Raw genomic sequence first — 25,465 nt, forward strand, 5'->3', positions numbered from 1 at the left:
CCTTACTCCAGATATATAGATTGTTTTTTCCACTTTGTAGGATAGAGGAGTAAGGGCCCCATTGCAAGGATCAAACCCTTGCCTAAACCCTTTTCAATGACCCTTGGGCCATTTTTCCACTGCCTCATTTGCTACAAGTTGTTCCTTTAGAGGGTAGAGTCCTGACCAAGTTTCACCTCCAGTAGAAGAGGAGATAATCCCAACTAAGACTGAGGGTCCTCTTGCCCTGAGCCCCATAGCAGTCGCATGGTCTGCGGCTATGGTAGTTACGCCCCCCATGTAGGGCATTTATGGCATATCCACCAGATATGCCATAAATGTCCGATAGCTGCAGGTCTCACCTCTAGGCCATCTCCTATCTCAAGAACGGGGCCCAATTGTCCCTGACCAGGAAGGTGGAGGTGGCTGCCAATAGGGCTGACATATATTAACCTGTGCGTCATGTCACCAGGGTAGACGTCCACTGCACAAAATGAACAGTACTGCTATTTCATGGCAAAGAATACATAGCATTAAGTGCGCTATCACACGCGGCCAATTTTTTGCAGAAATTGCTACGACTGTCCCATTCATCTAAATGCGTCTTGCAGAGATCCTCGCACATCGTGCTGCAGGAACAACTCCATTTAGATGCAAGGAATTGATTTTCTAATGAGAGGTACTGTGTCTTATAGGGAAATGTGGATGTCTCCCCTCCAAAGGCTATGCCAGGCTCAGGTGCAGACATTGTGGCCAGTAAAAGTGATGTGACATTATGTAACCTGCTTCCTTCACAGAACTTGGCAGCCGCAGATACAAGACAAGTGCTCAGCAGCAAACACACAGCCCCAGTAGCTCCCAGTGCTGGGAGGAGTTGTCACTGGCAGAGTGGGAGGGCACATGGCTTATGAAAAGGTGTCACCAGTCTCCTGCTGGGAAAACAGAGGTGACTGCTGGCCGCACTGTGGGCTTATTAGCCATGCACTGACTACATGCATTTCAGGAACTGCATGAGAGGGACAAGTGGGACTGCATGACCATGAGCCTGGAAAGCTGCTGCCAGGAGCTGGACCATGTAAGTGTCTCCACCAACTTCATACACTGTGTATTTATGTAAGGAGTAGAGATTTGCACTATAGGAATGTCTCATATGAATCTATCTCCTATCTATCTATCTATCTATCTCTCATATCTATCTATCTATCTATCTATCTATCTATCTATCTATTATACATCTATCTATCTCTCATATCTATCTATCTCATATCTATCATCTATCTATCTATCTATCTCCTGTCTATCTATCTATCTATTATACATCTATCTATCTCTCATATCTATCTATGTAATATCTATCTATCTATCTATCTATCTATCTATCTATCTCTATCTCATATCTATCTATCTATTATACATCTATCTATCTCTCATATCTATCTATGTAATATCTATCTATCTATCTATCTCTATCTCATATCTATCTATTATACATCTATCTATCTATTATATATCTATCTAGTATCTATCTCTCATATCTATCTATCTATCTATCTATCTATCTATCTATCTATCTATCTCATATCTATGATCTATCTATCTATCTCCTATCTATCTAGCATCTATCTTTCTATCTATTATCTATCTATCTATCTATCTATCTATCTATCTATCTATCTAGTATGTATCAATCTCATATCTATTGATCATCTATCTATCTATCTATCTATTATATATCTATCTAGCATCTATCTTTCTATCTATTATCTATCTATCTATCTATCTATCTATCTATCTATCTAGTATGTATCAATCTCATATCTATTGATCATCTATCTATCTATCTATCTATCTATCTATCAGTACCATGACTTTGAGGGTTGTCTGTATCGCAGTGGTAATGTACTACAGTGCAGGCGCTTTATTGTGTACTATGAAGGTTTACCTGCAGTCCTTTGTAAATACACAAGACAATCTCAGCTCTGCTACGTCTGTATGTGTTAGCAGTGGCGTATACATTCTTAAGTGCCTCATGCTTTCCTGGGCAAACATTGCATACAGACTGAATCTCCAGCCCAGCATGACAAGGATAGCAGTAACTGCCGGCTGAACGCTACAATCGGACATGGGATCTGAGGACATTTGGATGTGGTTGTTTTATTAATTTACTGTATCTGTTCACAATTGTTGTTCAGCAGTCACTATTGTTTTCTATGGCTTGTATAGTATATTATTATTATGTGTCGTCTCCACTTGGTGATTTCTTTTTTTATTCATGCTGCGCTTGCTGTTTTTTATGTAAATATTTAGTTGAAGTGAAGGTCCGGTCTGGGGACACGTTACATGTGAAATGGCCCTCTCATGTTATATACTTGTGACACGATCACATTGGGGAAGTTTCCTCGGGTCACTTCTGATTTCCAGAATGACAAGGTCTTACGCTGGGTTCAGACCTGAGCGTACTGAACGTACGCTCTAGCGAACGCCCATTGTCGCGCGTTCCCGTTGAAGTCTATTACGGGAACGTGCGACAAGACGCCCCAAAGAAGCTCCTGTACTTCTTGGGGCGTCGGGCGTTTTACAGCGCGATCGTACGAGCTGTAAAACGCTCAGGTGAGAACCATTCCCATAGGGAATCATTGGTTCTTGCCTGTTGAGCGTTTTACAGCGCGTAGGAACGCGCCGTAAAACGCTCAGGTCTGAAACCAGCCTTACTGAGCGCTCAAACCCCTTTCCCTGTTACTAAAAATGTGACTACATTGTAAGCAAATTGTCATTTATTTGAATGGAGTACTGCTTAGAAGAAGTCACATTTGAGGAAATTGCATTGGTAGTACCAAGGAGTTTAGGATGTCCCTTTTATTTTAGGGTGCGGCTACACAACGACATTTGTCATGAGACAATAAGTTGAGTGACAAAAGAGTACAACTACATTGCGACACTTTCACATTAGCGTTTTCAATTCCGCTATTGAGATCCGTCATACGATCTCAATAGTGGAAGAAACTGCTTCAGTTTTGTCCTCATTCAAAACGGAATGTACTAAAATGCATTCCGTTCTGTTGGGTTGCACTCCCAAGCAGCGTTTTTCTGTCCGCGATGTGGTGCGGAGCAAAACGGATCCGTCCTGACACACAATGTAAGTCAATAGGGACGGAACCATTTTCTCTGACACAATAGAAAATGGATCCGTCCCCCATTAACTTTCAATGGTGTTCATGACGGATTCATCATGGCTATAGAAGACATAATACAACCGGATCCGTTCATGACGCATGCAGGCGGCTGTATTATGGTAACGGAAGCGTTTTTGCAGATCCATGAAGGATCCGCAAAAAACGCTAATATGAAAGTAGCCTTACACAACATTATGTTGCAGTAATGTCACACAACATTTTTTGTAATGATAGTCTATGGTGTCACAGTGTGACATGCGACATGCTGTAACTGCGTCGCACAAAGATTCTGACTATATGCAGACAGGCTGTTTAGTTGCATTTACTTTCTTTTTTCTATGTTTTTGTTTTTAAATACGCCACTTTTATACAGTCCGTATTTGATCAGTGTTTGGTCAGTGACTTCCAACTACACTGCCTTAAAGGGAACCTGTCATCAACTTTATGCTGCCCGTACTAACAGCAGAATAAAGTAGAGACAGGTGAGTTGATTTCAGTGGTCTGTCATTTAAAAGTTAAATGTAAGTTGTTGCCTAGAACTGACATCACAGTCATTGCAGACTGGGCCTGGAAAAGAGTCACGGCCACCTGAGAAGAGTCCTGGTTATTCATGAATTCCTGCTCTCCTGCCCACCTGCTGATGGCTGACTGTCTTCTACCTAGTTGTCTCCTTAGAAGAGAACTGCCAACCATCAGCAGATGGTCGGGGAAAGCAGGAGATTATGAATAACCAGGACTCTTCTCAGGTAGATTTGACTCTTTTCCAGGCCTGGGCTGCAATGGTTATGATGCTGGTTCTCAGCAACCTCTTACTTTTAGCTCATGAGAGACACACCGCTGACATCAGCATTTCTGTCACTATTTTATGCTTCCCTCGGTGAGGTCACCATAAAGTTGATGACGGGTTCCCTTTAAAGGGTACCTGAGTTTTCAAAATACACAAAAATGACTTTGCTCGGGACATTATTTGGATTTTATTCAAGCCTCCCCAAGAGCTGTAATTTTGTCAGCAAATTGCCACATTATACATGAACTGCATTTATTATCATTTTTCTTTAAAAAAAATTATACAAATAAACAAAATGGCAAATGTGAACACAGCCAAATAACAGGTAATGGACTACACCTGCAGGGCTATAGTGGTTCCTAGTCAGAGCTTTACTTGAGGGGACCTGCCTCAGCATGGAACTTCATTTATGAATGTGGTATCGCTAGCTGTTGCTTAATTTGGCCATACATTGTTTGTTTCCCATTTGCGGTAAGCAGATGAGGCAGGCTGTTCCGGCCGGAAACATCCTACTGGATCTGTGAATATCGGGCACTACTGGGCTCTGCCGAGTTACCAGTTTTCGTCTGGCTGCTTCTCGGCATATTTACCGGTTAGCGGCCGAATCTCTGCCAGTCCCCATTATAGTGAATGGGGCTGGACGGTATCTCGGCAGCGCACGGTAGCACCTGATATTCACAGATCTGGCAGGCTTTTCCCAGCCAAAACAGCCTGGCGGATCTGCTTACCACAAACGCGAAACAGGCCTTAGATGAATGCTGTCTGAGACTCCTAATTTGCTGATGACTATCTAATGTGTATGGAGGCCTCCCGAAGGATCAGCAATTGGATTTCAACATGCTAAGTCCTTGGGCTCATAGGGAAAGTAAGTTGCTGCCAGAAGTGGCTGGCAGTGGCCTTTCCCCTATTCCCATTCACAACACATGCATACTCCATTGAGCCAAGCATGCATGTGTAAGAAAATAATGTTTTAGAAATAGTTGTCAACCAACAGTTATCTAATTGTTTATAGTGAGCCTTAGTTGTCTCTGGTTAAAGGAGTTGTGCATGAATTGCGGGCGGTGTTTTTTGTCAAATCCCTCCCCCTAGCCGACCTGTAAAGGTAAGATTACTTAGGCTACTTTCACACTTGCGCTTTCCCTTTGTCCTCATTCATTGTCAAAGGGGACAAAACTGAACTGAAGGGAACGGAATTCAACAGAATGCATTCCGTTCCGTTTTATTGCGTTCCCAACTTCCTCCCCCATTCTTGCACAACCCATTAAAAGGTAAAGTTCTCTTTATATTTAAAGTTCAGTGTTTCATCGTGGTATATCCTTAAAGAGTAACTAAACCTGTAACAACATTTTTAATATGTTCTCCCTAATCCCCTAACAAAACTATTTCTAACATACTTTATTAATGAATTTCCTATTCTTACTACACTTTTTGCTACCTAAAGCGCATCATTCACTCTGCGCTCTGTACACCGCTGATAGCTCAGTGGTTACGGACTACATTTTATCAATGGGGCCGCAGCAGCACTGTGAGTACAGAGCAATATGCGCTCCTACCTGTGCCCCCCAGAAGATTACTAACTCCTGGCATAGTACATGGGTACAGAGCAGTCCAGGGAGCACGGGCAGGAGCAGCAATATGCGCTCCTTCCCGTACTCACAGCGCTGCTGCTGCCCATTCATAAAGTGTGTACTTCGTACTCCGCTGAGCTGTCAGCAGTGCACGGAGATCTGCGAGTTTTAAGCGCAGAGTGAATGATGCGCTTTAGGTGGCAAAAAGTATAGTAAAAATAGAAAATTCATTAATAAAGTATCTTAAAAATAGTTTTATTAAGGCATTAGGGAGAACATATTAAAAGTTTAGATAAAGGCTTAATTACTCTTTAAGAACAACCTCATAAGGGCTGTTTCACACGAGCGAGTCCATTGCGGGAATCACGCTCCGTGTGTGAGTGTGATCCTCCGCTCTGGACTTGCAGGAGCGCACAGCATTTTACGGACTTATAATGCTATGTGCCTCTGCTTGACCTTATTTCTACAGAATCATACTGACAGCTTTATGTCACTATGATTCTGTGGAAAAAAGGCCATGCAGAGACACATAGCATTATAGATCACGATAATGCCGTGCGCTCCTGCAAGTCCAGAGCGGAGGATCACACTCACACACGGAGCGTGATTCCCGCAATGGACTCGCTCGTGTGAAACAGCCCTAAGACTGACACCCATAACATATTGGTCATTTACTTATATCAAGGGTAATGTTGGCGCTACATGGAGAGTTTCGTACTTGACAGTTGCCGTCAATAAGGCACAAATGCAGGCAAATTTCATTTGTGATTGTAACATAGGAAATTTAGCAAAAAGTGTGAAAATTGCCGTGAAAACTGTCATGTGCGTATTGTGAAAACAAGTCAGTTTAAAAGGGTTGTCTGACAGTTTTTTAAACCTTCAGCGGAGCAGACATCCTTATAAACGAAAGCAGAATGGTTAAATGGACAGTCCCATCTCAGATGCTTATGGTATGTCCACAGAATAAGCTATAAAAGTCCAATAGAAGGGGGTCTCATTGCAGCCACTTTTCTGTATACTGTCATCAGCAAAAGGGCCCCATTCTTGAGATAGATGCGGGTCCCAGAGATGGCACACACATCTGCAATGAGCAGGACCGTGGTACGGTTACACGGACGCCAAAATATGCAGTGGGTCAGGATATGGCAGGGTGGATAAAAATCAATGATTAAAAAAAAAAAAAAAAAAAAAAAAAAGATTTTTATTTAAATCAGATTTTTTTTATTTAAATCAGATTTTTTTTTTATATAAAATGCTTTTTGAGGAAAATATATTACCATCCAGAGGTTATTCCATCATGAAATAAAGATTTGTTTTTTAATTATGTAGAATAAGGCCTCTTTCACACTACCGTATGGCTATTTCAGTGTTTTGCGGTCCGTTTTTCACGGATCCGTTGTTCCGTTTTTTTGTTTCCATTGTGTTTCCGTTTACATTCCATTTTTCTGTATGGCATATACAGTATACAGTAATTACATAGAAAAAATTGGGCTGGGCATAACATTTTCAATAGATGGTTCCGCAAAAACGGAACGGATACGGAAGACATACGGATGCATTTCTGTATGTGTTCCGGTTTTTTGCGGACCCATTGACTTTAATGGAGCCACGGAATGTGATTTGCGGGCAATAATAGGACATGTTCTATCTTTCAACGGAACGGAAATACGGAAACGGAATTCATACGGAGTACATTCCATTTTTTTTTAGGAACCATTGAAATGAATGGTTCCGAATACGGACCATATACAGAACTCAAAAAACGCAAAACGGGAAAAAAAAGTGGTAGTGTGAAAGAGGCCTAAGGCTGTATATGTTTAATTTTTTGGGTAAATAAATTCCATTAACATTCACAATGTCATGCTCTTCCAGAGGTTTTTGTAAGATTATTGGGCAGTTTCTCTGCCTACAAGATATTATCACAGATGCTTGGTTTACTTTTGCAGTTCTCAAAACTGAATTTGACTCAGCAGAGATCACATGCCTCTTCTTCACAGCAAAAATATTATAACATGAACAGAGTTGAGAAAAAGACCTTAATCCTAACTTCTACGAATACAGAATCAACCTAATCAAACTAATATGAAAAGTTGTTATTCTAAAAATCTTTATCTACTTGCATATTATAAGTTATACAAGCAAGAATTAGTCTTTATGTAGAAAACTATGATTTAAATCAAGCTTTACTGACTAGTGGTTTAAATAGTGATTTAAATTGTGATTTAAATCAGCTTGATTTAAATCAAATCCACCCTGGGATATGGGTTTAATAGTCTATAGTTTTTGCAGCGTGCGCAGGGTACTGTTGCAGGGCCCTTTAAGGTGTTGTAACTCACGTACCAGGTTATGAATGCCAGAGTGATGTAATGTGTCTGTGTGGTAATGGCAATAGTGTCAATGGTGTCTCCTACCTGGGTACGGCTGGACTCCTTGATCCTGGCTCACTTGCAAGAAAGTGAGTGTGGTGCTAGTAGGAGTAATTGAGGGATTTAGTAGCAGTAAATGAGATCCAGACCTTTGGATAAAGTTCAAACTGGTTTTTACTTGTTGCAACATTAATCCAAGCGAGATACAGCAATAGTCTTGGGTCCCAGCAGGTATTGGCAATGTGTGGCAGGAAATCTATCTTCTGCTCTATCATGTGCCTGGAGCTCTTTGCAGGATAAGTCGTAATGTGGCAGGAATTTATATCTTCTGTGCTTACTATCTTTTGCTATGTGGGGACTGACTTGCTGAGGAGGAATATGGCTTGTCCTGGTCTCTGGACGGTACTTACAGTTGGCTTCACAGGGTATGCTTCTTCCTGGAATACTGGAGGTGGCTACTTGCTTCTAACAGCTGAGGCTGCAAGGCTCAGGCTGGGAATGATGATCAATTGTCTCAGCCGAGACAAGATCCTGGCTTTGGATCCCTATAATTGGGAGCTCCTACACACACACCCTACCCCTAGCAGCGGGTGGGCTACACTAACTCAACTTCCTTCCCCACCCATGAGGCAGGATGTGGGAACATTCCACACCTCCTCACAGAGGGGGGAGCTAAACTAGAATGTACTATTCCAGTTCAGAAATACTAAACTGAACTAAGTCCCTGCTAAACATTGCTGCCACCTGCTGGTGAACATGAAAATACAGCAATATATATGTAACAAGGATTTGAATGCACATTTGAGAGAATGTGATGTAAAATTACACAGGATGACAATGTTAATGCCCTTAACAGGTTGTAGCGGAGTAAAAGAGTTTCGTAACATAACTCTGGGATGTTACACATCTGTTGCACTTTTATAGCATATCCAGTAGCTATATCATAAAAGACCAATATGAGAATAGCCCTTTACGTATTATGATGTAGCATCCTGCCACCACATACAGCTAAAGCTCACGGGAGAGATGCTTTCTAGAAGAGAGTATATATCTATGTAGATTTGCCATCTTTTCTGGGGTCTGAGAGATCTTCACTTTTACCAGGAGCCTCATGGACATTCTGTAAAAGGTAAATTGATTTTCTATGAAATTAGGTCTACAGTGCAGTGTCTGAGATTAGGTATTTTAAGCACTGCTGGGACATTCAGTGTACATTGACATACATTTCAATGCTATAAACTTAAACATACATTGATATCAATGTGAAGACCCTTCAACATGCCTGGAGATCTTATGATCTTGAGCTGACGACTAATTGGGGCCCCAGTTAGAGTTGCCACTTTCATAACTCCAAAATGGAGGACATCACACCCCCAACAGGAGGACATTATACCTGGGACAGTGGGGCATGATATTACAATATACATAATCATACAGAACACCCTCATATTATATCCATCATACAGAACACCCTTATATAATATCCATCATATAGAACACCCTTATGTAATATCCATCATCATATAGAACACCCTTATATATTATCCATCATATAGAACACCCTTATGTAATATCCATCATCATATAGAATATCCTTATATAATATCCATCATTATATAGAAGGAATATCCTAATAATCTCACCATGCCACCTCTCTGTACAATGTACAGTACAGGCCAAAAGTTTGGACACACCTTCTCATTCAAATAGTTTTCTTTATGACTATGAAAATTGTAGATTCACACTGAAGGCATCAAAACTATGAATTAACACATGTGGAATTATATACATAACAAAAAAGTGTGAAACAACTGAAAATATGTCATATTCTAGGTTCTTCAAAGTAGCCACCTTTTGCTTTGATTACTGCTTTGCACACTCTTGGCATTCTCTTGATGAGCTTCAAGAGGTAGTCACCTGAAATGGTCTTCCAACAGTCTTGAAGGAGTTCCCAGAGATGCTTAGCACTTGTTGGCCCTTTTGCCTTCACTCTGCGGTCCAGCTCACTCCAAACCATCTCGATTGGGTTCAGGTCCGGTGACCGTGGATGCCAGGTCATCTGGCGCAGCACCCCATTACTCTCCTTCATGGTCAAATAGCCCTTACACTGCCTGGAGGTGTGTTTGGGGTCATTGTCCTGTTGAAAAATAAATGATGGTCCAACTAAACGCAAACCGGATGGAATAGCATGCCGCTGCAAGATGCCTTCAATTTTGAATAAATCCCCAACAGTGTCACCAGCAAAGCACCCCCACACCATCACACCTCCTCCTCCATGCTTCACGGTGGGAACCAGGCATGTAGAGTCCATCCGTTCACCTTTTCTGCATCGCGCAAAGACACGTTGGTTGGATCTAAAGATCTCAAATTTGGACTCATCAGACCAAGGCACAGATTTCCACTGGTCTAATGTCCATTTCTTGTGTTCTTTAGCCCAAACAAGTCTCTTCTGCTTGTTGCCTGCCCTTAGCAGTGGTTTCCTAGCAGATATTCTACCATGAAGGCCTGATTCACACAGTCTCCTCTTAGCAGTTGTTCTAGAGATGTGTCTGCTGCTAGAACTCTGTGTGGCATTGACCTGGTCTCTAATCTGAGCTGCTGTTAACCTGCGATTTCTGAGGCTGGTGACTCGGATAAACTTATCCTCCGCAGCAGAGGTGACTCTTGGTCTTCCTTTCCTGGGGCAGTCCGCATGTGAGCCAGTTCCTTTGTAGCGCTTGAAGGTTTTTGTGGAGGATAGATCATCAGTTTAAACAAAGTGCAGAACCCCTTTAAAATGTTCAGCACAGATACCATGTGCATATTTAGCTTAGCCCTTCCTATATACGTTTCAACAGTGTGAAACTGAATAGTTTTACAGGTATGCTGGGAGTTGTTGTTTCACAAAACAGAATGCTACCACCCATCATCAGCTGTAGACCATACGAGTGACCATTCAGAAATAAGTACATGCGACCAGTATTTTAACTACACCAAGTGTTCAGTGAGGCAAAATAAAAGTAGAAAAAACGCCTTAGTATTACAATAGACCTTTTCAGCATTTAGACTTTACCTAACAAATTGCATAAACACCTATATGAAATAAGAGTCTATATAAAAAATATCCAGAAATCTAAATTTTGAAAAATATGTGAAAACACTTGGTGTAAAATACCTTAGGAGATTAGGATAAGGAGAGGACTCAGCGCTCAGTGCTCATGAAGCCCATTCCTTGTGATTTCTAGACAAAGTGCAACGTCATGGGTAAAATGTTTTTCAATAACTCTCATACAAGTGGCCACAACATTGATGAGATGCAGTCAGTGTAAAAAAAAAACATTTGCATTTAGTGACTTACAGGTGACGTCTCCTTTACAGTTCATCTTCAACCGATTCAGGCCACCATCATCTTCTCCCAGCCACAACTTGTCTCTGAAGATTTTGCCGAGAAGATCTTTTCAGCTTCTCTCTTTACCAACACACTGGACTGTATACTAAGACAAACTCCTCTAAGTGCCGCAATCTGTACTCTGAATATAATAACAGCATACACTGTGCCCATGAATATCACATAGTATGCTCCCCAGTAAATAAGGTGTCACACACAGTGCCCCTAATGGGAGTGCAACTCAGTGCTATTTGTATATAGTGCCACATGCTTGGTGCCCCCTATAGATAGTGCCGCACACTCTGTGAAACTGTAAAACCCATATATAGTGCCTCAAGCTCAGTGTTTCCTGTATATAATGCCTCTTGTTTGTGCCCATTTATATAAACATTTTTTCACGTTACACCCATACACTTAAATGCATTTTATTGGGATTTTATGTGAAAGACCAACACAAAGTAGCAAGTATGTGTGAAGTGAAAAGAAAATTATACTTTTTTTTTTTTAATAAATACAAATCTGGATTGTGTGAAATGCATTTGCATTCAGCCCCTTGTACTCTGATACAACTAAATTAAATCCAGTGTGAGCAATTGCCTTCAGAAGTCACCTAATTAGTAAATCAAGTCCACCTGTTTATTCTCAGTGTAACTACAGCAGTTCTGTGAAGGCCCAAGAAGTTTCTTAGAGAACATTTCTCATCAAACAGCATCATGAAAAGGAACAGGCCAGACAGGTCAGGGATAAAGTTGTAAAGATGTGTAAAGCAGGATTAGGGATATACACACAGTATATATATAGTGTATATACACTGCCTGTCCAAAAACAAATTCGCCACCTAGATTTAAATAAGCAAATAGTTCTGAGCCTCCTATGGGATAATTACTGCATGGGCGATTATCTTCCAGCTGGCAATAAGTTATTTAACCCTAACTGGTGCAATGAATTGCTGCTCATTTCTTAAACAACCATGTCGAAAGACACATCTCGTGGTCGTGGAAAAGATGTTAGTCTGTTTGAGAAGGGTCAAATCATTGGCATGCATCAAGCAGAGAAAACATCTAGGGAGATTGCAGAAACTACTAAAATAGGGTTAAGAACTGTCCAACGCATTATTAAAAACTAGAAGAATAGTGGGGACCCATGGTATTCGAGGAAGAAATGTGGCGGGAAAAAAATCCTGAATGATTGTGATCGGCGATCACTTAAACGTTTGGTGAAATCAAATCGAAGAAAAACAACAGTAGAACTCCGGGCTATGTTTAATAGTGAAAGTAAGAGCATTTCCACATGCACAATGCGAAGGAAACTCAAGGGATTGGGACTGAACAGCTGTGTACTCGTAAGAAAACCAGTAATCAGTGAGGCAAACCAGAAAAATAGGTTTCAATTTGTTAGGGCGCATAAAGATTGGACTCTGGAGCAATGGAAGAAGGTCATGTGGTCTGATGAGTCCAGATTTACCCTGTTCCAGAGTGATGGGTGCATCAGGGTAAGAAGAGAGGCAGATGAAGTGATGCACCTATCATGCCTAGTGCCTACTGTACAGGCCTGTGGGGGCAGTGCTATGATCTGGGGTTGCTGCAGTTGGTCAGGTCTAGGTTCAGCAACAGTATGTAATTCAAGAATGAGGTTAACTGACTACCTGAACATACTGAATGACCAGGTTATTCCATCAATTTTTTCTTCCCTGACGGCGCGGGCATATTCCGAGATAACAAGGATTCATTGGGCTCAAATTGTGAAAGAGTGGTTCAGGAAGCATGAGACATCATTTTCACACATAGATTGGCCACCACAGAGTCCAGACCTTAACCTCATTGAGAATCTTTGGGATGTGCTGGAGAAGGCTTTGCACAGTAGTCAGACTCTTCCATCATCAATGCAAGATCTTGGTAAAAAATTAATGCAACACTGGATGGAAATAAATCTTGTGATATTGCAGAAGCTTATCAAAACAATGCCACAACGAATGCGTGCCATAATCAAAGCTAAAGGCTTTTGTTGGTGGCGACTTTTTTTCTTTTTGGACAGGCAGTGTGTATATATATATGTATATATATGATAAACTCTAATCTTGCCTTCCTGTTTTTGTGGCTCACCAATGGTTTACATATTCTGGTGAACCCTCTGTATTCACTGTGGTGAAGTCTTCTCTTGATTGTTGACTTTGACACATATACACCTACCTCCTGGAGAGTGTTCTTGATCTGGCCAACTGTTGTGAAGGGTGTTTTCTTCACCAGGGAAAAAATTGTTCGGTCATCCACCACAGTTGTTTTCCATGGTCTCAAGGGTCTTTTGGTGTTGCTGAGCTCACCGGTGTGTTCCTTCTTTTTAAGAATGTTCCAAACAGTTGTTTTGGCCACGCCTAGTGTTTTTGCTATCTCTGATGGGTTTTCGTTTTTTCAGCCTAATGATGGCTTGCTTCACTGATAGTGACACCTCTCATCTTGGATCTCATCTTTAGAGTTGACAGCAACAGATTCCAAATGCAAATAGCCCACTTGAAATGAACTCTGGACCTTTTATCTGCTCATTGTAATTGGGATAATGAGGGAATAACACACACCTGGCCATGGAACAGCTGAGAAGCCATTTGCCCCATTACTTTTGGTCCTTTAACAAGTGGGAGGCACATATGCAAACTGTTGTAATTCCTACACCGTTCACCTGATTTGGATGTAAATGCCCTCAAATTGAAGCTGACGGTCTGCAGTCAAAGCACATCTTGTTGTTTCATTTCAAATCCAATCCATGGAAGTGGTGTATAGAGCCAAAAATGTTAGAATTGTGTTGATATTGTATGCAATATATTGTATATTGTATATTGTAATTTATTTTTGCTCCATTATACTATGGTGATTACTAAATATAATAGACTCATGTGGTTATCTCAGAATTCAAACCCACAAACCTTGCATAAAGAAAACCAGCACCTTACCAATGTGCCACAGGGTACACTGCTAGTGTGGAGAAGAATTTCTCTAACAAACCTTTATTAGTATTCCTGTACAATGCTCAATCTACCAGTACATTTTATTCAGAAACATAATAAAAATTCTCTGTAGCACACCAGGTAATGTAGTAGTTTCCTACACAAAACTCATGAATTCAAGTACTAGAGTAGCAGCAAAAGACTGATTTAGTAATGACACAAATGCTCTCGAGTAAAATAAATTTTGTATGTATTTATTTAGTAATCACAGAAATGTAATGGAGCAAAATAATTAACAAACAGATTTTAGCTCTCTACTGCAAGTCCCCTGGGATGACTTAAAATAAATGAAAAAAAAGTTTTTACAACTATAAAAAATTAAAAATGCATACAAATTCAAATCAGCCCCTTTCTCCATATTAAGAACAAAGATAAACCATAAAAAATAAATAAAGATCATTGTCATTGTAGCACACAAAATGCCTGTACTATTAAAATATAATTGTATTTATACGATATTTCCATAATAGAAAAAAAGCAAAACTACAGATTTGCTGTTTTCTTGTTGCTTCATCTTGCAAAAACCTAAATAAAAAATGATCAAAAAGGCATATTGCAAAATGTTATAAATAGAAAATGAATTAATTGCCCCGCAAAAAACCTGCCTACTTGGTTTGACCACACCTTGTGTTAGTTTGGCTCCGCCTACAACATGGGGCCACTTCTATTTCTTTTTTTTGGGCCCACTTTAAGTTCTCAATCCTCCCCTGGCTAAGGGGGCAGCAGTACTAAAAGGGGGCACTAAGGGGGCAACAGTATTGAAAGAGGGCACTAAGGGCAGCAGTACTGGAAAGGGGACAGCAGTACTGAAAGAGGGCACGAAGGGGGCAGCAGTACTGTAAAGGGGCACTAAGGGGACAGAAGTACTGTAAGGAGGCACAAAGGAGAGAGCAGTACTGAAAGGAGTAGCAGTAGACAAAGGAAGCAACAGTATTGACAGGGGGCACTAAAGGGGCAGCAGTACTGAAAGGGGGAAGCAGTATTGTAATAGGGTATGCACGTACCCTGAACAGAAAACCAGGATTGCCTGCTGCTGATGTGGACATAGCCTAAATTCTCATTTCAAAGGTAGATTACAGCACAGTGAGTAAAAAGGAGGATCCTGTTCACCGAGAGAACGTGTGACCAGTGCTGAGGGAACGCCCACCGAGCCTGGATTGAGAAAAGAGAGCTGCTTGAAAGCCGTCTATGAGCATTGCCGAGTGCATGAAAAGTGAAGATGAATCCAAAAAACTAATAGGTGCACTTTTATTTTCTACTGCAAATTAGTGAGGCATGTGTTTATTCCTTTTTTATGCACAAAGGTTTCCATAGCCTTTAAAGGGCAATGTATTTCATTTACATTTCCCCATATTTGAGTACAGGATAAAAGACATTTGCAATAGTCCTACTCTTTATTATTATTCACCACATACAGTATAATTTGTAGTCACACTATGTGCGCACTTTTCTGAAAGATCCCTTTGATCACGCTGAGGTATGGAAACTGTTGTTTCCTAAAGTCCTTTTTCCCTCCGTCATCCCTAAATAATGATGTGCCACTACTGAGGTGACGCATGTATTTTCTTTCATTTATATTGGCGCCATGAAGCTATTCACGTAAAGCCAAGCACAGTAAAGATGGCACATCTATACCTTTTCTTCCTTCAAGTACATGCTGCATTTATTTTCCCTACCCCCTTTCTTCTTCTTCCTGCTTACGTCTTTGATGGTCCTTCACTCCATTTACCACTGTTGGGGTTAAGAGGTTCACTCTCTGTAGACCGGTGTTGAACGTCATAGAAATTTAGCAAAGAAAATACTCCCATAGTGAGCGGCATTGTCGCCTTCTCCTGAAATGGACCATGGGATGTTTAACTCTGTTCACCTGTTTGCTATGCAAATACACTTAGTCCGGCCGATTAAAAAAATAAATTTATGGAGGATTTATACTGATGAGCTGATGTATTGTGAGATGGCCAAGGGATCTACAGTAATTAAACACGGGTATTAAAGTTTATACGTCACAAAATCGGGTTGGATCCCAGTACATGTATTTATTTTACATTTATTGCTTTTATCTTTTATTCTGGGCTGTGGTCACATGACCATGTCCATGCAACTCTTTCTTATTTCCTGTGATGTCATGTCCATATAGGGGCAGTGTTAGGGGAGTGTGTATGTAACTAGCTAGGTGAGAGGAGCTATAAACCAGCTGGGTGTTTTTTAGGGGCAGTGGTAGGGTAGTGTCTATAAACCGAACGGGTGTTTTTTAGGGGCAGTTCAGAGGGTTTAGATGAGTCCAAATTGATAAGAAAGCATTTGGAAATTTGGAAGATGTACAATGAGGTAACGAACTACACAACCATATGCAGCAAGCCCTTGAGGAGCCAGAGAGAAGGATGGGAGTGGCAGTGGCTCTGACTATAGAATGAGTCACAGTGGTATCCCTCAGGCCGTAGCTCCCTAGGGCTGGTGCTGCAAGAGCAGGGTGTAACCTTTCTCCCCTGTAGGTGGGGCTCCTGCCTGATGCTTCTTCGGGTGCTATTGATGTTAGTGGCTGCATGGGTGCCTGGCAGGAAGTGCAGTAATGCAATGCCCAAAAGTATGGTTTGATAGGAGTCAGGAAACCAGGCCAGAGATGGAAGAATAAACATTTATTTTTACTTCAGTGCAAAATAGGAGTTGTAGTGTATCCAACAACAATCTGTATACAGTGCAAATCCTTTTCTCCCTTAGTGAAGTATGGAGGTGACAGAGTGGCAGATTGTAGCAGCGGCTGCTGTGCCCCACTGTTCTCCTGCTTACCTCCGCGGTCCTGGGTGCCGTGTTCAGTGGTGATCTCCTATCTGTGCTTCCCTATTCACTGCTGCAGTCCTGGACTCTGTCCTTGCAGGTACTGTTTGTTCTGGGATCCGCTCCACAGTTTCCTTTCAGCCCTGGCCACAGCATGCTTGCTGCTTCTTCCCTGCAGCACTTCCTTAAGGGCCATCACATGTCACTTTCTGTGCTTTATGGGTTAGATCATGTGACCTCGCTGACCAATCCTAGCCCTCCTGCATGTATATAAGTGGCTCAGCCCCCTTCCCAGATGCCTGAGTGTCAAGGTCCTTGTGTCCTGCAAAGGTTTCTCTGCTTGTGTTCCTGTGTACCTGACCCGTACTTGTGTTTCTGGACTCCGCTACCTGTTTGATCCCTGCCTGCTTGCCTTGGCTCTCCTGTTGCCGACCTGGACTGCCTGACCTGTATCTGTGCCGCTTGCCCTGACCTATTGCTTGTTTGACTTCGACTCTGCCTCATTCTTCGGTTCTGCACTGTTGCTCCTGGTTATGACTCGGCCTGCTGACTACATCTGTACCTCTGGTACCTTGCTCTGGTACCTCATGGTCTGCCTGGACCAGCTGCCTTGTGTTCCAATCCTTCTGAAGAGGTAGCGACCTGGTGTTCCTCTTGGGAAAGCCTATCCCCACCATCAGGGGTACTGCGAAGAACGAGGGGTTCACTTAGACAACACCCTTAGAGGAGGTAGAACGCATGGCACAGGGGGTTCACACCCGCTGGTTCGTGACAGTACACTCATGCCATGGACCCCACTGGTCACCCCAAGCCTGTCGTTCAGGAATTGTTACATAAAGTGAGGCGTCAGAGCGAATGTCACAATGTCATGATGCAGTTTATTCAAAATGTCACTGCTCATCTGGATACCATCTCTCCTCCAGCTACTGCAGGGTTTCCAGTCGCTGCTACCCCTGAAATACCCATACCGGTGAATCCGAATTTGTGTGCCGCTGGTGTGCAACTCTCTCTGCCATCACACTATGTTGGAGATCCAAAAATCTGTTGTGGCTTCCTGAACCAGTGCCTGATCCACTTTGAGTTGCATGAGCAGAAGTTTCCCATTGAGCGGTCCAAGGTTGCCTTCATTGTGTCCCTGCTGTCAGATAAGGTCCTTGCTTGGGCAAATCATATTTGGGAACATGGAGGTCCAGACACCACTAATCTGCAGTCTTTCCTGGCTACCTTCCTTCTGGTCTTTAAAGAGCCCGGCCGCACGTCCACCGCTGCATCAGCTCTGCTGCGTCTACGTCAGGGTCCATTGTCTGTCGGTCAGTACGCCATCCAGTTTCGTACCCTGGCTGCCGAACTTGCATGGAACAATGAGGCTCAACTGGCGGTGTTCTGTGAGGGCCTTTCTGATCGTATTAAGGATGAATTAGCTGGTTGCGACCGTCCATCCACTCTGAATGACCTGATCACCTTGGCCACAAGAATAGATATGCATTTCAGGGAAGGTTCTAAGGTCGCATGCACCAGACCACCTCGTTTGGCTCCATACTTCCAGAGGCTGGTTTTTCCTCTAGTGTCCACCCCATCTGAAGAGCCCATGCAAATAGAGCGCCTTCAATTGTCTGACCAGGAACGTCTACGCCGCAAAGTGGAGAACCATTGTTGTCGAGGCAAGGCCCACTTTGTGCATAATTGTCCACAGAAGCCAGGAAACGCCAATGTCTAGGATCAGTTGTAGAGGAGGCAATACGTATAAGATGCTGAAATAAGGCGGCACTGCCTACACTGATTTAGCAGCCTTTGATATTGAGAAGCCGATGCTGTGGTTCAAAACACTCCGCTCTGCAGGTCCTCAGCGAAATAGAAGTCAGTTCAAATGATTCATTACATTGAGGGAAGTTAAAAAGAGAGATTTGCGGCACTCACCGGAGTTGAAATAGTGTTGCAGCTTTATTTTTAAACATTATGAAAAAATAGTGCAGGTTGGATCCCAGGGGCGGACACACTGTAGCAAAAGGAGCGGCGACGGCCGTTTAGCTCGCGGGATGGCGCTTCCTCTGGCCAGTACCTGAGTTATGGTGGGCCGATGGGGTTAGTAGCAATTTTACTCACGGTTAGCAGCGTTCCCAGGGCCGGCATGCAGTGAATGAAAGGACAGCACCAGTTCCTTCGGGGCACACTCTGTTGTCCAAGGAATCCCGACAGATGGTGGTTTAGGTGCCCTTGGTGGAATGGTTTAAGGTGCCGTAGAGGCAGGGTCCATGTTGTTTGTGATGCCAGCACCGTTAGCAGCAAAGGAAGGTGGTAGAAAGGATGAGGAGTCAATGGTTGTAAACAATGGAACTTTTACTTGATCAATTGTCTCTGGGTAGTTAGTGCAGTACATCTATAGAGCAAAAGTAATACTCCAAATATTGGCTCAGCTGTAATCCCTATAACAGGCTTGGCAATAGGTGCATTGAGATTTTCCTTTAGCAGGATGGAGAGTTTCCTTCTTATATCTGTCTACACTATGTCTACACTCTAGCAGCCAGGTACTGGATATAACTTCTTACTTGTAATTAGCAAACCACAGGGTGGTCTCCCGGCAGGCATGAACATGAATCCTCTGTTCCATTATTTGCACTGGTTGCTTTCAAAAACACTGATCCACAATATCCATAGAGGTATGTGGCAATGGACAATCTTCCGCCTAGTCGTCCGGCTGTGTTCAGGTGCTTTTAGACTTCTCCCGGCCACTGGTGCTGTGGAGTCCATAAGCTAATGCTGCTTTTATCTCCACTAGACTTACTCTATATCCATCATCCACTCTGGTCTGTGCTAGGTAGCTGTATGGGTTAGATCATGTGACTTCGCTGACCAATCCTAGCCCTCCTGCATGTATATAAGTGGCTCAGCCCCCTTCATAGATGCCTGAGTGTCAAGGTCCTTGTGTCCTGCAAAGGTTTCTCTGCTTGTGTTCCTGTGTACCTGACCCGTACTTGTGTTTCTGGACTCCGCTACCTGTTTGATCCCTGCCTGCTTGCCTTGGCTCTCCTGTTGCCGACCTGGACTGCCTGACCTGTACCTGTGCCGCTTGCCCTGACCTATTGCTTGTTTGACTTCGACTCTGCCTCATTCTTCGGTTCTGCACTGTTGCTCCTGGTTACGACTCAGCCTGCTGACTACGTCTGTACCTCTGGTACCTTTGGTACAATTGCTACCTTGGGCTGAGTTCTCCTATAACAACACCTCTAGTGAGTCTACTCTAGCCTCTCCATTCTTTGTTGTTTATGGACAATACCCTCGTACTCCTCTCCCTATTCGTACATCATCTGGGGTGCCAGCTGCAGATTCCTCTTTTAGGGATTTTTTGAAGATTTGGCGTGACAGCAAGGACTGCATCAACAAAGCGGTGACTCGCATGAAAATGAATGCAGACATAATAAGAAGAAGACTGCCTCAGTTCTCATCTGGAGATAAGGTATGGCTCTGATCTGAAAATATCCACTTAAGGGTTCCCAGTTTCAAGTTTGCTCCTAGGTTCCTTGGACATATAAGTTACGTATGCCTCTCTCTCTCTGTGGATTCCTAATGCCTTCCACGTGTCCTTACTGAAACCAGTAGTTCTTAATCGCTTCTCTACGGCTCCCTCTACTCTGACTCTGGTACCTCCTGGTCCACCTGGACCAGCTGCCTCATGTGCCAAACCTTCTCAAGAGGTAGCGACCTGATGTTCCTCTCGGGAAAGCCTATCCTCACCATCAGGGGTACTGTGAAGAATGAGGGGTTCATTTAGACAACACACTTAGACGAGGTAGAACCCGTGGCACAGGGGTTCGCACCCGCTGGTTCGTGACACAGATAATGGGACTCTTGATATGCTATCTTGCTAAATTTTCTGTAACTATAATGTCTAGCTGGTAACTGTAATCTGACAATTATAGCTAAAGTGTCCACTGGGGGATACAATTCTTTAGAGGTATGTCTGGCCAGGACGTGGTTAAGTGTGATGTATGGGTGTCTTAACTGTAATCCCTCACAAGCAGCAACATCTATTTAGCTGTAGTTGCAAGTTATCTTGCTGACTTCTATGCTTGGCCATGCAGATTCTAAGTTATATTTTCATGCTGAAGCAGAAGCCATATCTTTCGGTTAGATCTCTGGATGCTGAGGCCTGAGTGTGTCTTCACAAGTGGCAGATTTTGTGGCAGGAAATTCCATGACCTACAGTCAGTTCCATTCATTTGAATGGGACAGTAAGCACATGGATTTCTGCAAGCCCCATTAACAACTCATGCACACAAACGTATTATTTTTTTTGCGGCCCATATGCGGAACCATTCATTTCAAAGGGGGCGCAAAATAAATGTGAAATGACTCCTTGAGCATTCCATATTCTTATGTCCACAAGTCCATTCCGCAAAAAAATAGAACATGTCCTATTCTTGTCCATTTTGCGGACAAGGACATGCATTGTTACAATGGATCAGTAAAAAAACAAAACAACGGATGTAATTGTGATCCGATTTTTACGGACCGCAAAATACATACGGTTGTGTGCATGAGCCCTGAGTTGAATGGAACAGAATTTTAGTCGCTGAGTTTTCTGTTACCAAATCTGCCGTGTGTGAAGGCACCATAAGGAGAAGGAGCACATCAACTTGCTTCCTCCCAACGTACTGACTGTAGACAGGAAGTCAGACCACCCCACTCCTGCCAAGAGCGGAGGATCAGGGTGGTTAACCCTGTCTAGGAGATTAGCTATGGTGGAAGTGGCTGCTATGGGGCCCAAACTCAAAAGGGGCCCACCCTGGAGGCAGACTAAAAGAGTTTGTTGTCAGGGCCCCCTCAACAGCATTATACAATGACATTATATACAGTAACTATATACAGTGGCATGACATACATATCTGTGTAGGAAACCGATGGGGTGGCTGTCGGGCCTGGTCTGAGAGAGTGATCGCCTGTACTGGAGTAGAAAAAGGGTATAGTCACCTCACCACTCCAGGCAATACAACACACAAGACATACATGCAGGGGAAGTATAACCTGGGGCAGAACAGGTACAAATGGAAAGTCATTCCAGCACAAGATAAAACATCAAAATTCTATTGCCATATCATTAACCCCTTAGTGACCAGGCGATTTTATTATTTGATTTTATTTTTTCATCATTGTCTTCTAAGAGCTGTAACTTTTCTGTTTTTCCGTCTATGTAGCTGTATGAGGGTTTGTTTTGGTGACATTTTGGGGTACACATGACTTACAGATTAATTCTTATTAACTCTTTCTAGGAGGGAGATAGGAAAAACAGCAATGCTGCCACTGAGTTTTTACTATATCAATTTTGCTGTGTTTATTTTTCAGCACAAATAACACAATAACTTTACTCTCTGGGTCACTACAATTACAACAATACCAAATACATATATTTTTTTTAATAATTTACCACTTTTCCACAATAGAAGCCTTTTTTTTCTAAAGAAGAAAATGTTTTTGAATCGTTGCACCCTAGACTCCCATAACTTTTTTATTTTACTTTCCATGGAGCTGTGTGAGGGCTTGATTTTTGCAGAACATCTTGTAGTTTTCATTGGTATCATTTTGGGGTACATAACACTTTTTTCATGGCTTTTTATTCCTTTTTTTGGTGGTGAATATGCAAAAAGCATCAATTCTGGCACATTTTTGTTGTTTTCTACAGTGTTCACCATATGGGATCAGTTACATGATAATTGCATAGTGATGGTCGTTACAGACGCAGTAATACCATATATATGGAGGTGATTTTATTTTTGTAATCTTTTTCCATTGAAAGCGCTTTTTCAATGAAAAAAATCAGTATTTTTTTAGTTGGAATTTTTTAAATGTAATAATTTTTTTTCTAAACATTTTATAGTCCCACAATTAGACTATAAAAGGCAATCTTTTGATTGCTTCCAAAATACATTGCATGATTCCTGTAGTAAGATGTACCGTATTTTAATGTCAGTGCTATACTGACATTCACCAGCAGGCTGCACCAGAGAGTAGCAGCCTGTTTGGACATGCTAGAGCAGGGGCCAGCAACCTCCGACACTCCAGCTGTGGTGAAACTACAGCTCCCAGCATGCTCAATTTACTTCTATGGGAGACCTGAGAACAGTCAAGCAAGTGTGCATGCTGAGAATTGTAGTTTCACCACAGCTGGAGATTGCTGACCCCTGAGCTAGAGGTATGCCTGGGGTCTTTAATAGGCCCTAACCTGCCTACACTTACATTGGCACCCTGGCATCTCATTTGTGGAGTGCCAATGGGAGTCCGCTCCCTGTGTAACTTACATGCCGTGAGCACTATTGCCCAGCCAAAGGCCCCTTAGTGACCACCGTAAAAAGGCGAATTGGTGGTCACTAGGGTTGCCACCTTTCCCAACAAAAAATTCCGGCCAATTTAAGCCACACCCCAAAGGGGGGGGGGGGTTGTGGGAGTGGCTTAACACAGGGTGTTAAGTCACTATCATACTGTGGCTCCCAATATTAATGCCCCTTTTAGGCTGAGTTCACACGGGCGAGATTTCCACGCGGGTGCAATGCGGTAGGTGAACGTATTGCACCCGCACTGAATCCGGCACCATTCATTTCTATGGGGCTGTGCACATGAGCGATTTTTTTCACGCATCACTTCTGCTATGCTTTAAAATCGCAGCATGCTCTATATTCTGCGTTTGTAACGCAGGACAGGCCCCATAGAAATGAATGGGGCTGAGTGAAAATCGCAAGCATCCGCAAGCAAGTGCGGATGCGGTGCGATTTTCACTCATGGTTGCTAGGTGACAGTCTATTCACTGTATTATTTTCCCTTATAACATGGTTATAAGGGAAAATAATAGCATTCTGAATACAGAATGCTTAGTACAAGGTCAATTGAGGGTTAAAAAAAATAAAAGAAATTAACTCACCTTGTCCTCTTCATTGCGCAGTTCCCGGTCTCTTCTGATGAGCTGTCGGCTAAAGGACCTTTGGTGACGTCAGATCACATGCTCCAATCACATGGTACATCACCGTGGTGATGTACCATGTGATTGGAGCATGTGATCTGACGTCACCAAAGGTCCTTTAGCCGACAGCTCATCAGAAGAGACCGGGAACTGCGCAATGAAGAGGACAAGGTGAGTTAATTTCTTTTATTTTTTTTAACCCTCAATTGACCTTGTACTAAGCATTCTGTATTCAGAATGCTATTATTTTCCCTTATAACCATGTTATAAGGGAAAATAATACAATCTACACTACAACTAACCCAAACCTGAACTTCTGTGAAGAAGTTCGGGTCTGGGTACCACAGTCGGTTTTTTATCACGCGAGTGCAAAACACATTGCACCCGCGTGATAAAAACTGAACATCGGAACGCAATCGCAGTCAAAACTGACTGCAATTGCGTACCTAATCGCGCGGGTTTGCCGCAATACACCGGGACGCATCCGGACCTAATCCGGACACGCCCGTGTGAACCCAGCCTTAGTGCCCCAGTATTAACAATGCCCACATTAGTGCCCCCAGTAATAGTAATGCCCCATTAGTGCACCTCAGAATTAATGCCCCCCATTAGTGCTCCTCAGTAAGAGTAATGGCCCCATTAGTGCCCCCTGTAAGAGTAATGCCCCCCATTTGTTCCCCCAGGAAGAATAATGCCCCCATTAGTGCCCCTCAGGAAGAATAATGTCTCCATTAATGCCCCCCAGGAAAAATAATGCCCCCCATTTGTGCCCCCAGGAAGAATAATGCCCCCCAGGAAGAATATTGTCCCCATTAGTGCCACCCAGGAAGAATAATGCCCCCCATATGTGCCCCCAGGAAGAATAATCCCCCCAATAGTGCCCCCCAGGAAGAATAATGACCCCATTAGTTTCCCCTGGAAGAATAAGGCCCTTATTAGTGCCCCCCAGGAAGAATAATGCCCCTCATTTGTGCCCCCAGGAAGAATAATGCCCCTATTAGTGCCCCCAGGAAGAATAATGCCCCTATTAGTGCAGCCTTTACCCCGCCCCCACCCGTGTTAATAAAAGTAAAAAAGTACCCACCTCCTCCATTTTCTCTTGCTGCGGTGAACGCCCCCTGCTGACTGGAAGCTCAGGACAGGACCTGCGCTCCAGCGGGATGATGTTTCGCAGTTCCTGTCCTAGACATCCAGTCAGCAGTGCGAGCAAATGGAGGAGGTGAGTGCTTTTTTTATTTTTTTTATTAACACGGGTGGGAGCGGGGAAAAGGCTGCACTAATGCGCGCTCCACAATGGAAGCGCTCATTAATAGCAGTCCGCACTGTAAAATACCAGTAGAGAAAAAATTACCAGCAGGGCCACTAAATTACTGGTGAGATATTGGCCGGGTGGCAACCCTAGTGGTCACTGAGGGGTTAAAAACATAAGACTCCAGCCAGGAGAAGCTTACATGTTTGGGACAGGTAAATATATATTATTAGTCATAGCAAAGCCCATGGCAT

General features: G+C 42.9%; 1 protein-coding gene across 2 annotated transcripts in view; it reads left to right on the plus strand.

The window, feature by feature from the left end:
• Window positions 1-936: 936 nt before the first annotated feature.
• PDE8B (phosphodiesterase 8B) overlaps window positions 937-25,465 on the plus strand; it is a 195,575-nt gene continuing 171,046 nt past the window's right edge. Inside the window, exon 1 of one of the 2 annotated variants that reach the window (XM_044276097.1) lies at window positions 937-1,054. In XM_044276097.1, the coding sequence (XP_044132032.1) occupies window positions 1,013-1,054 (42 nt within the window). In that variant the 5' untranslated portion in view covers window positions 937-1,012. The remainder of the gene's footprint in view (window positions 1,055-25,465) is intronic. The other variant, XM_044276096.1, reaches the window with a different exon arrangement.

The sequence above is a fragment of the Bufo gargarizans genome, chromosome 1 (genome assembly GCF_014858855.1).
Source record: "Bufo gargarizans isolate SCDJY-AF-19 chromosome 1, ASM1485885v1, whole genome shotgun sequence".
Taxonomy (NCBI): Eukaryota; Metazoa; Chordata; class Amphibia; order Anura; family Bufonidae; genus Bufo; species Bufo gargarizans.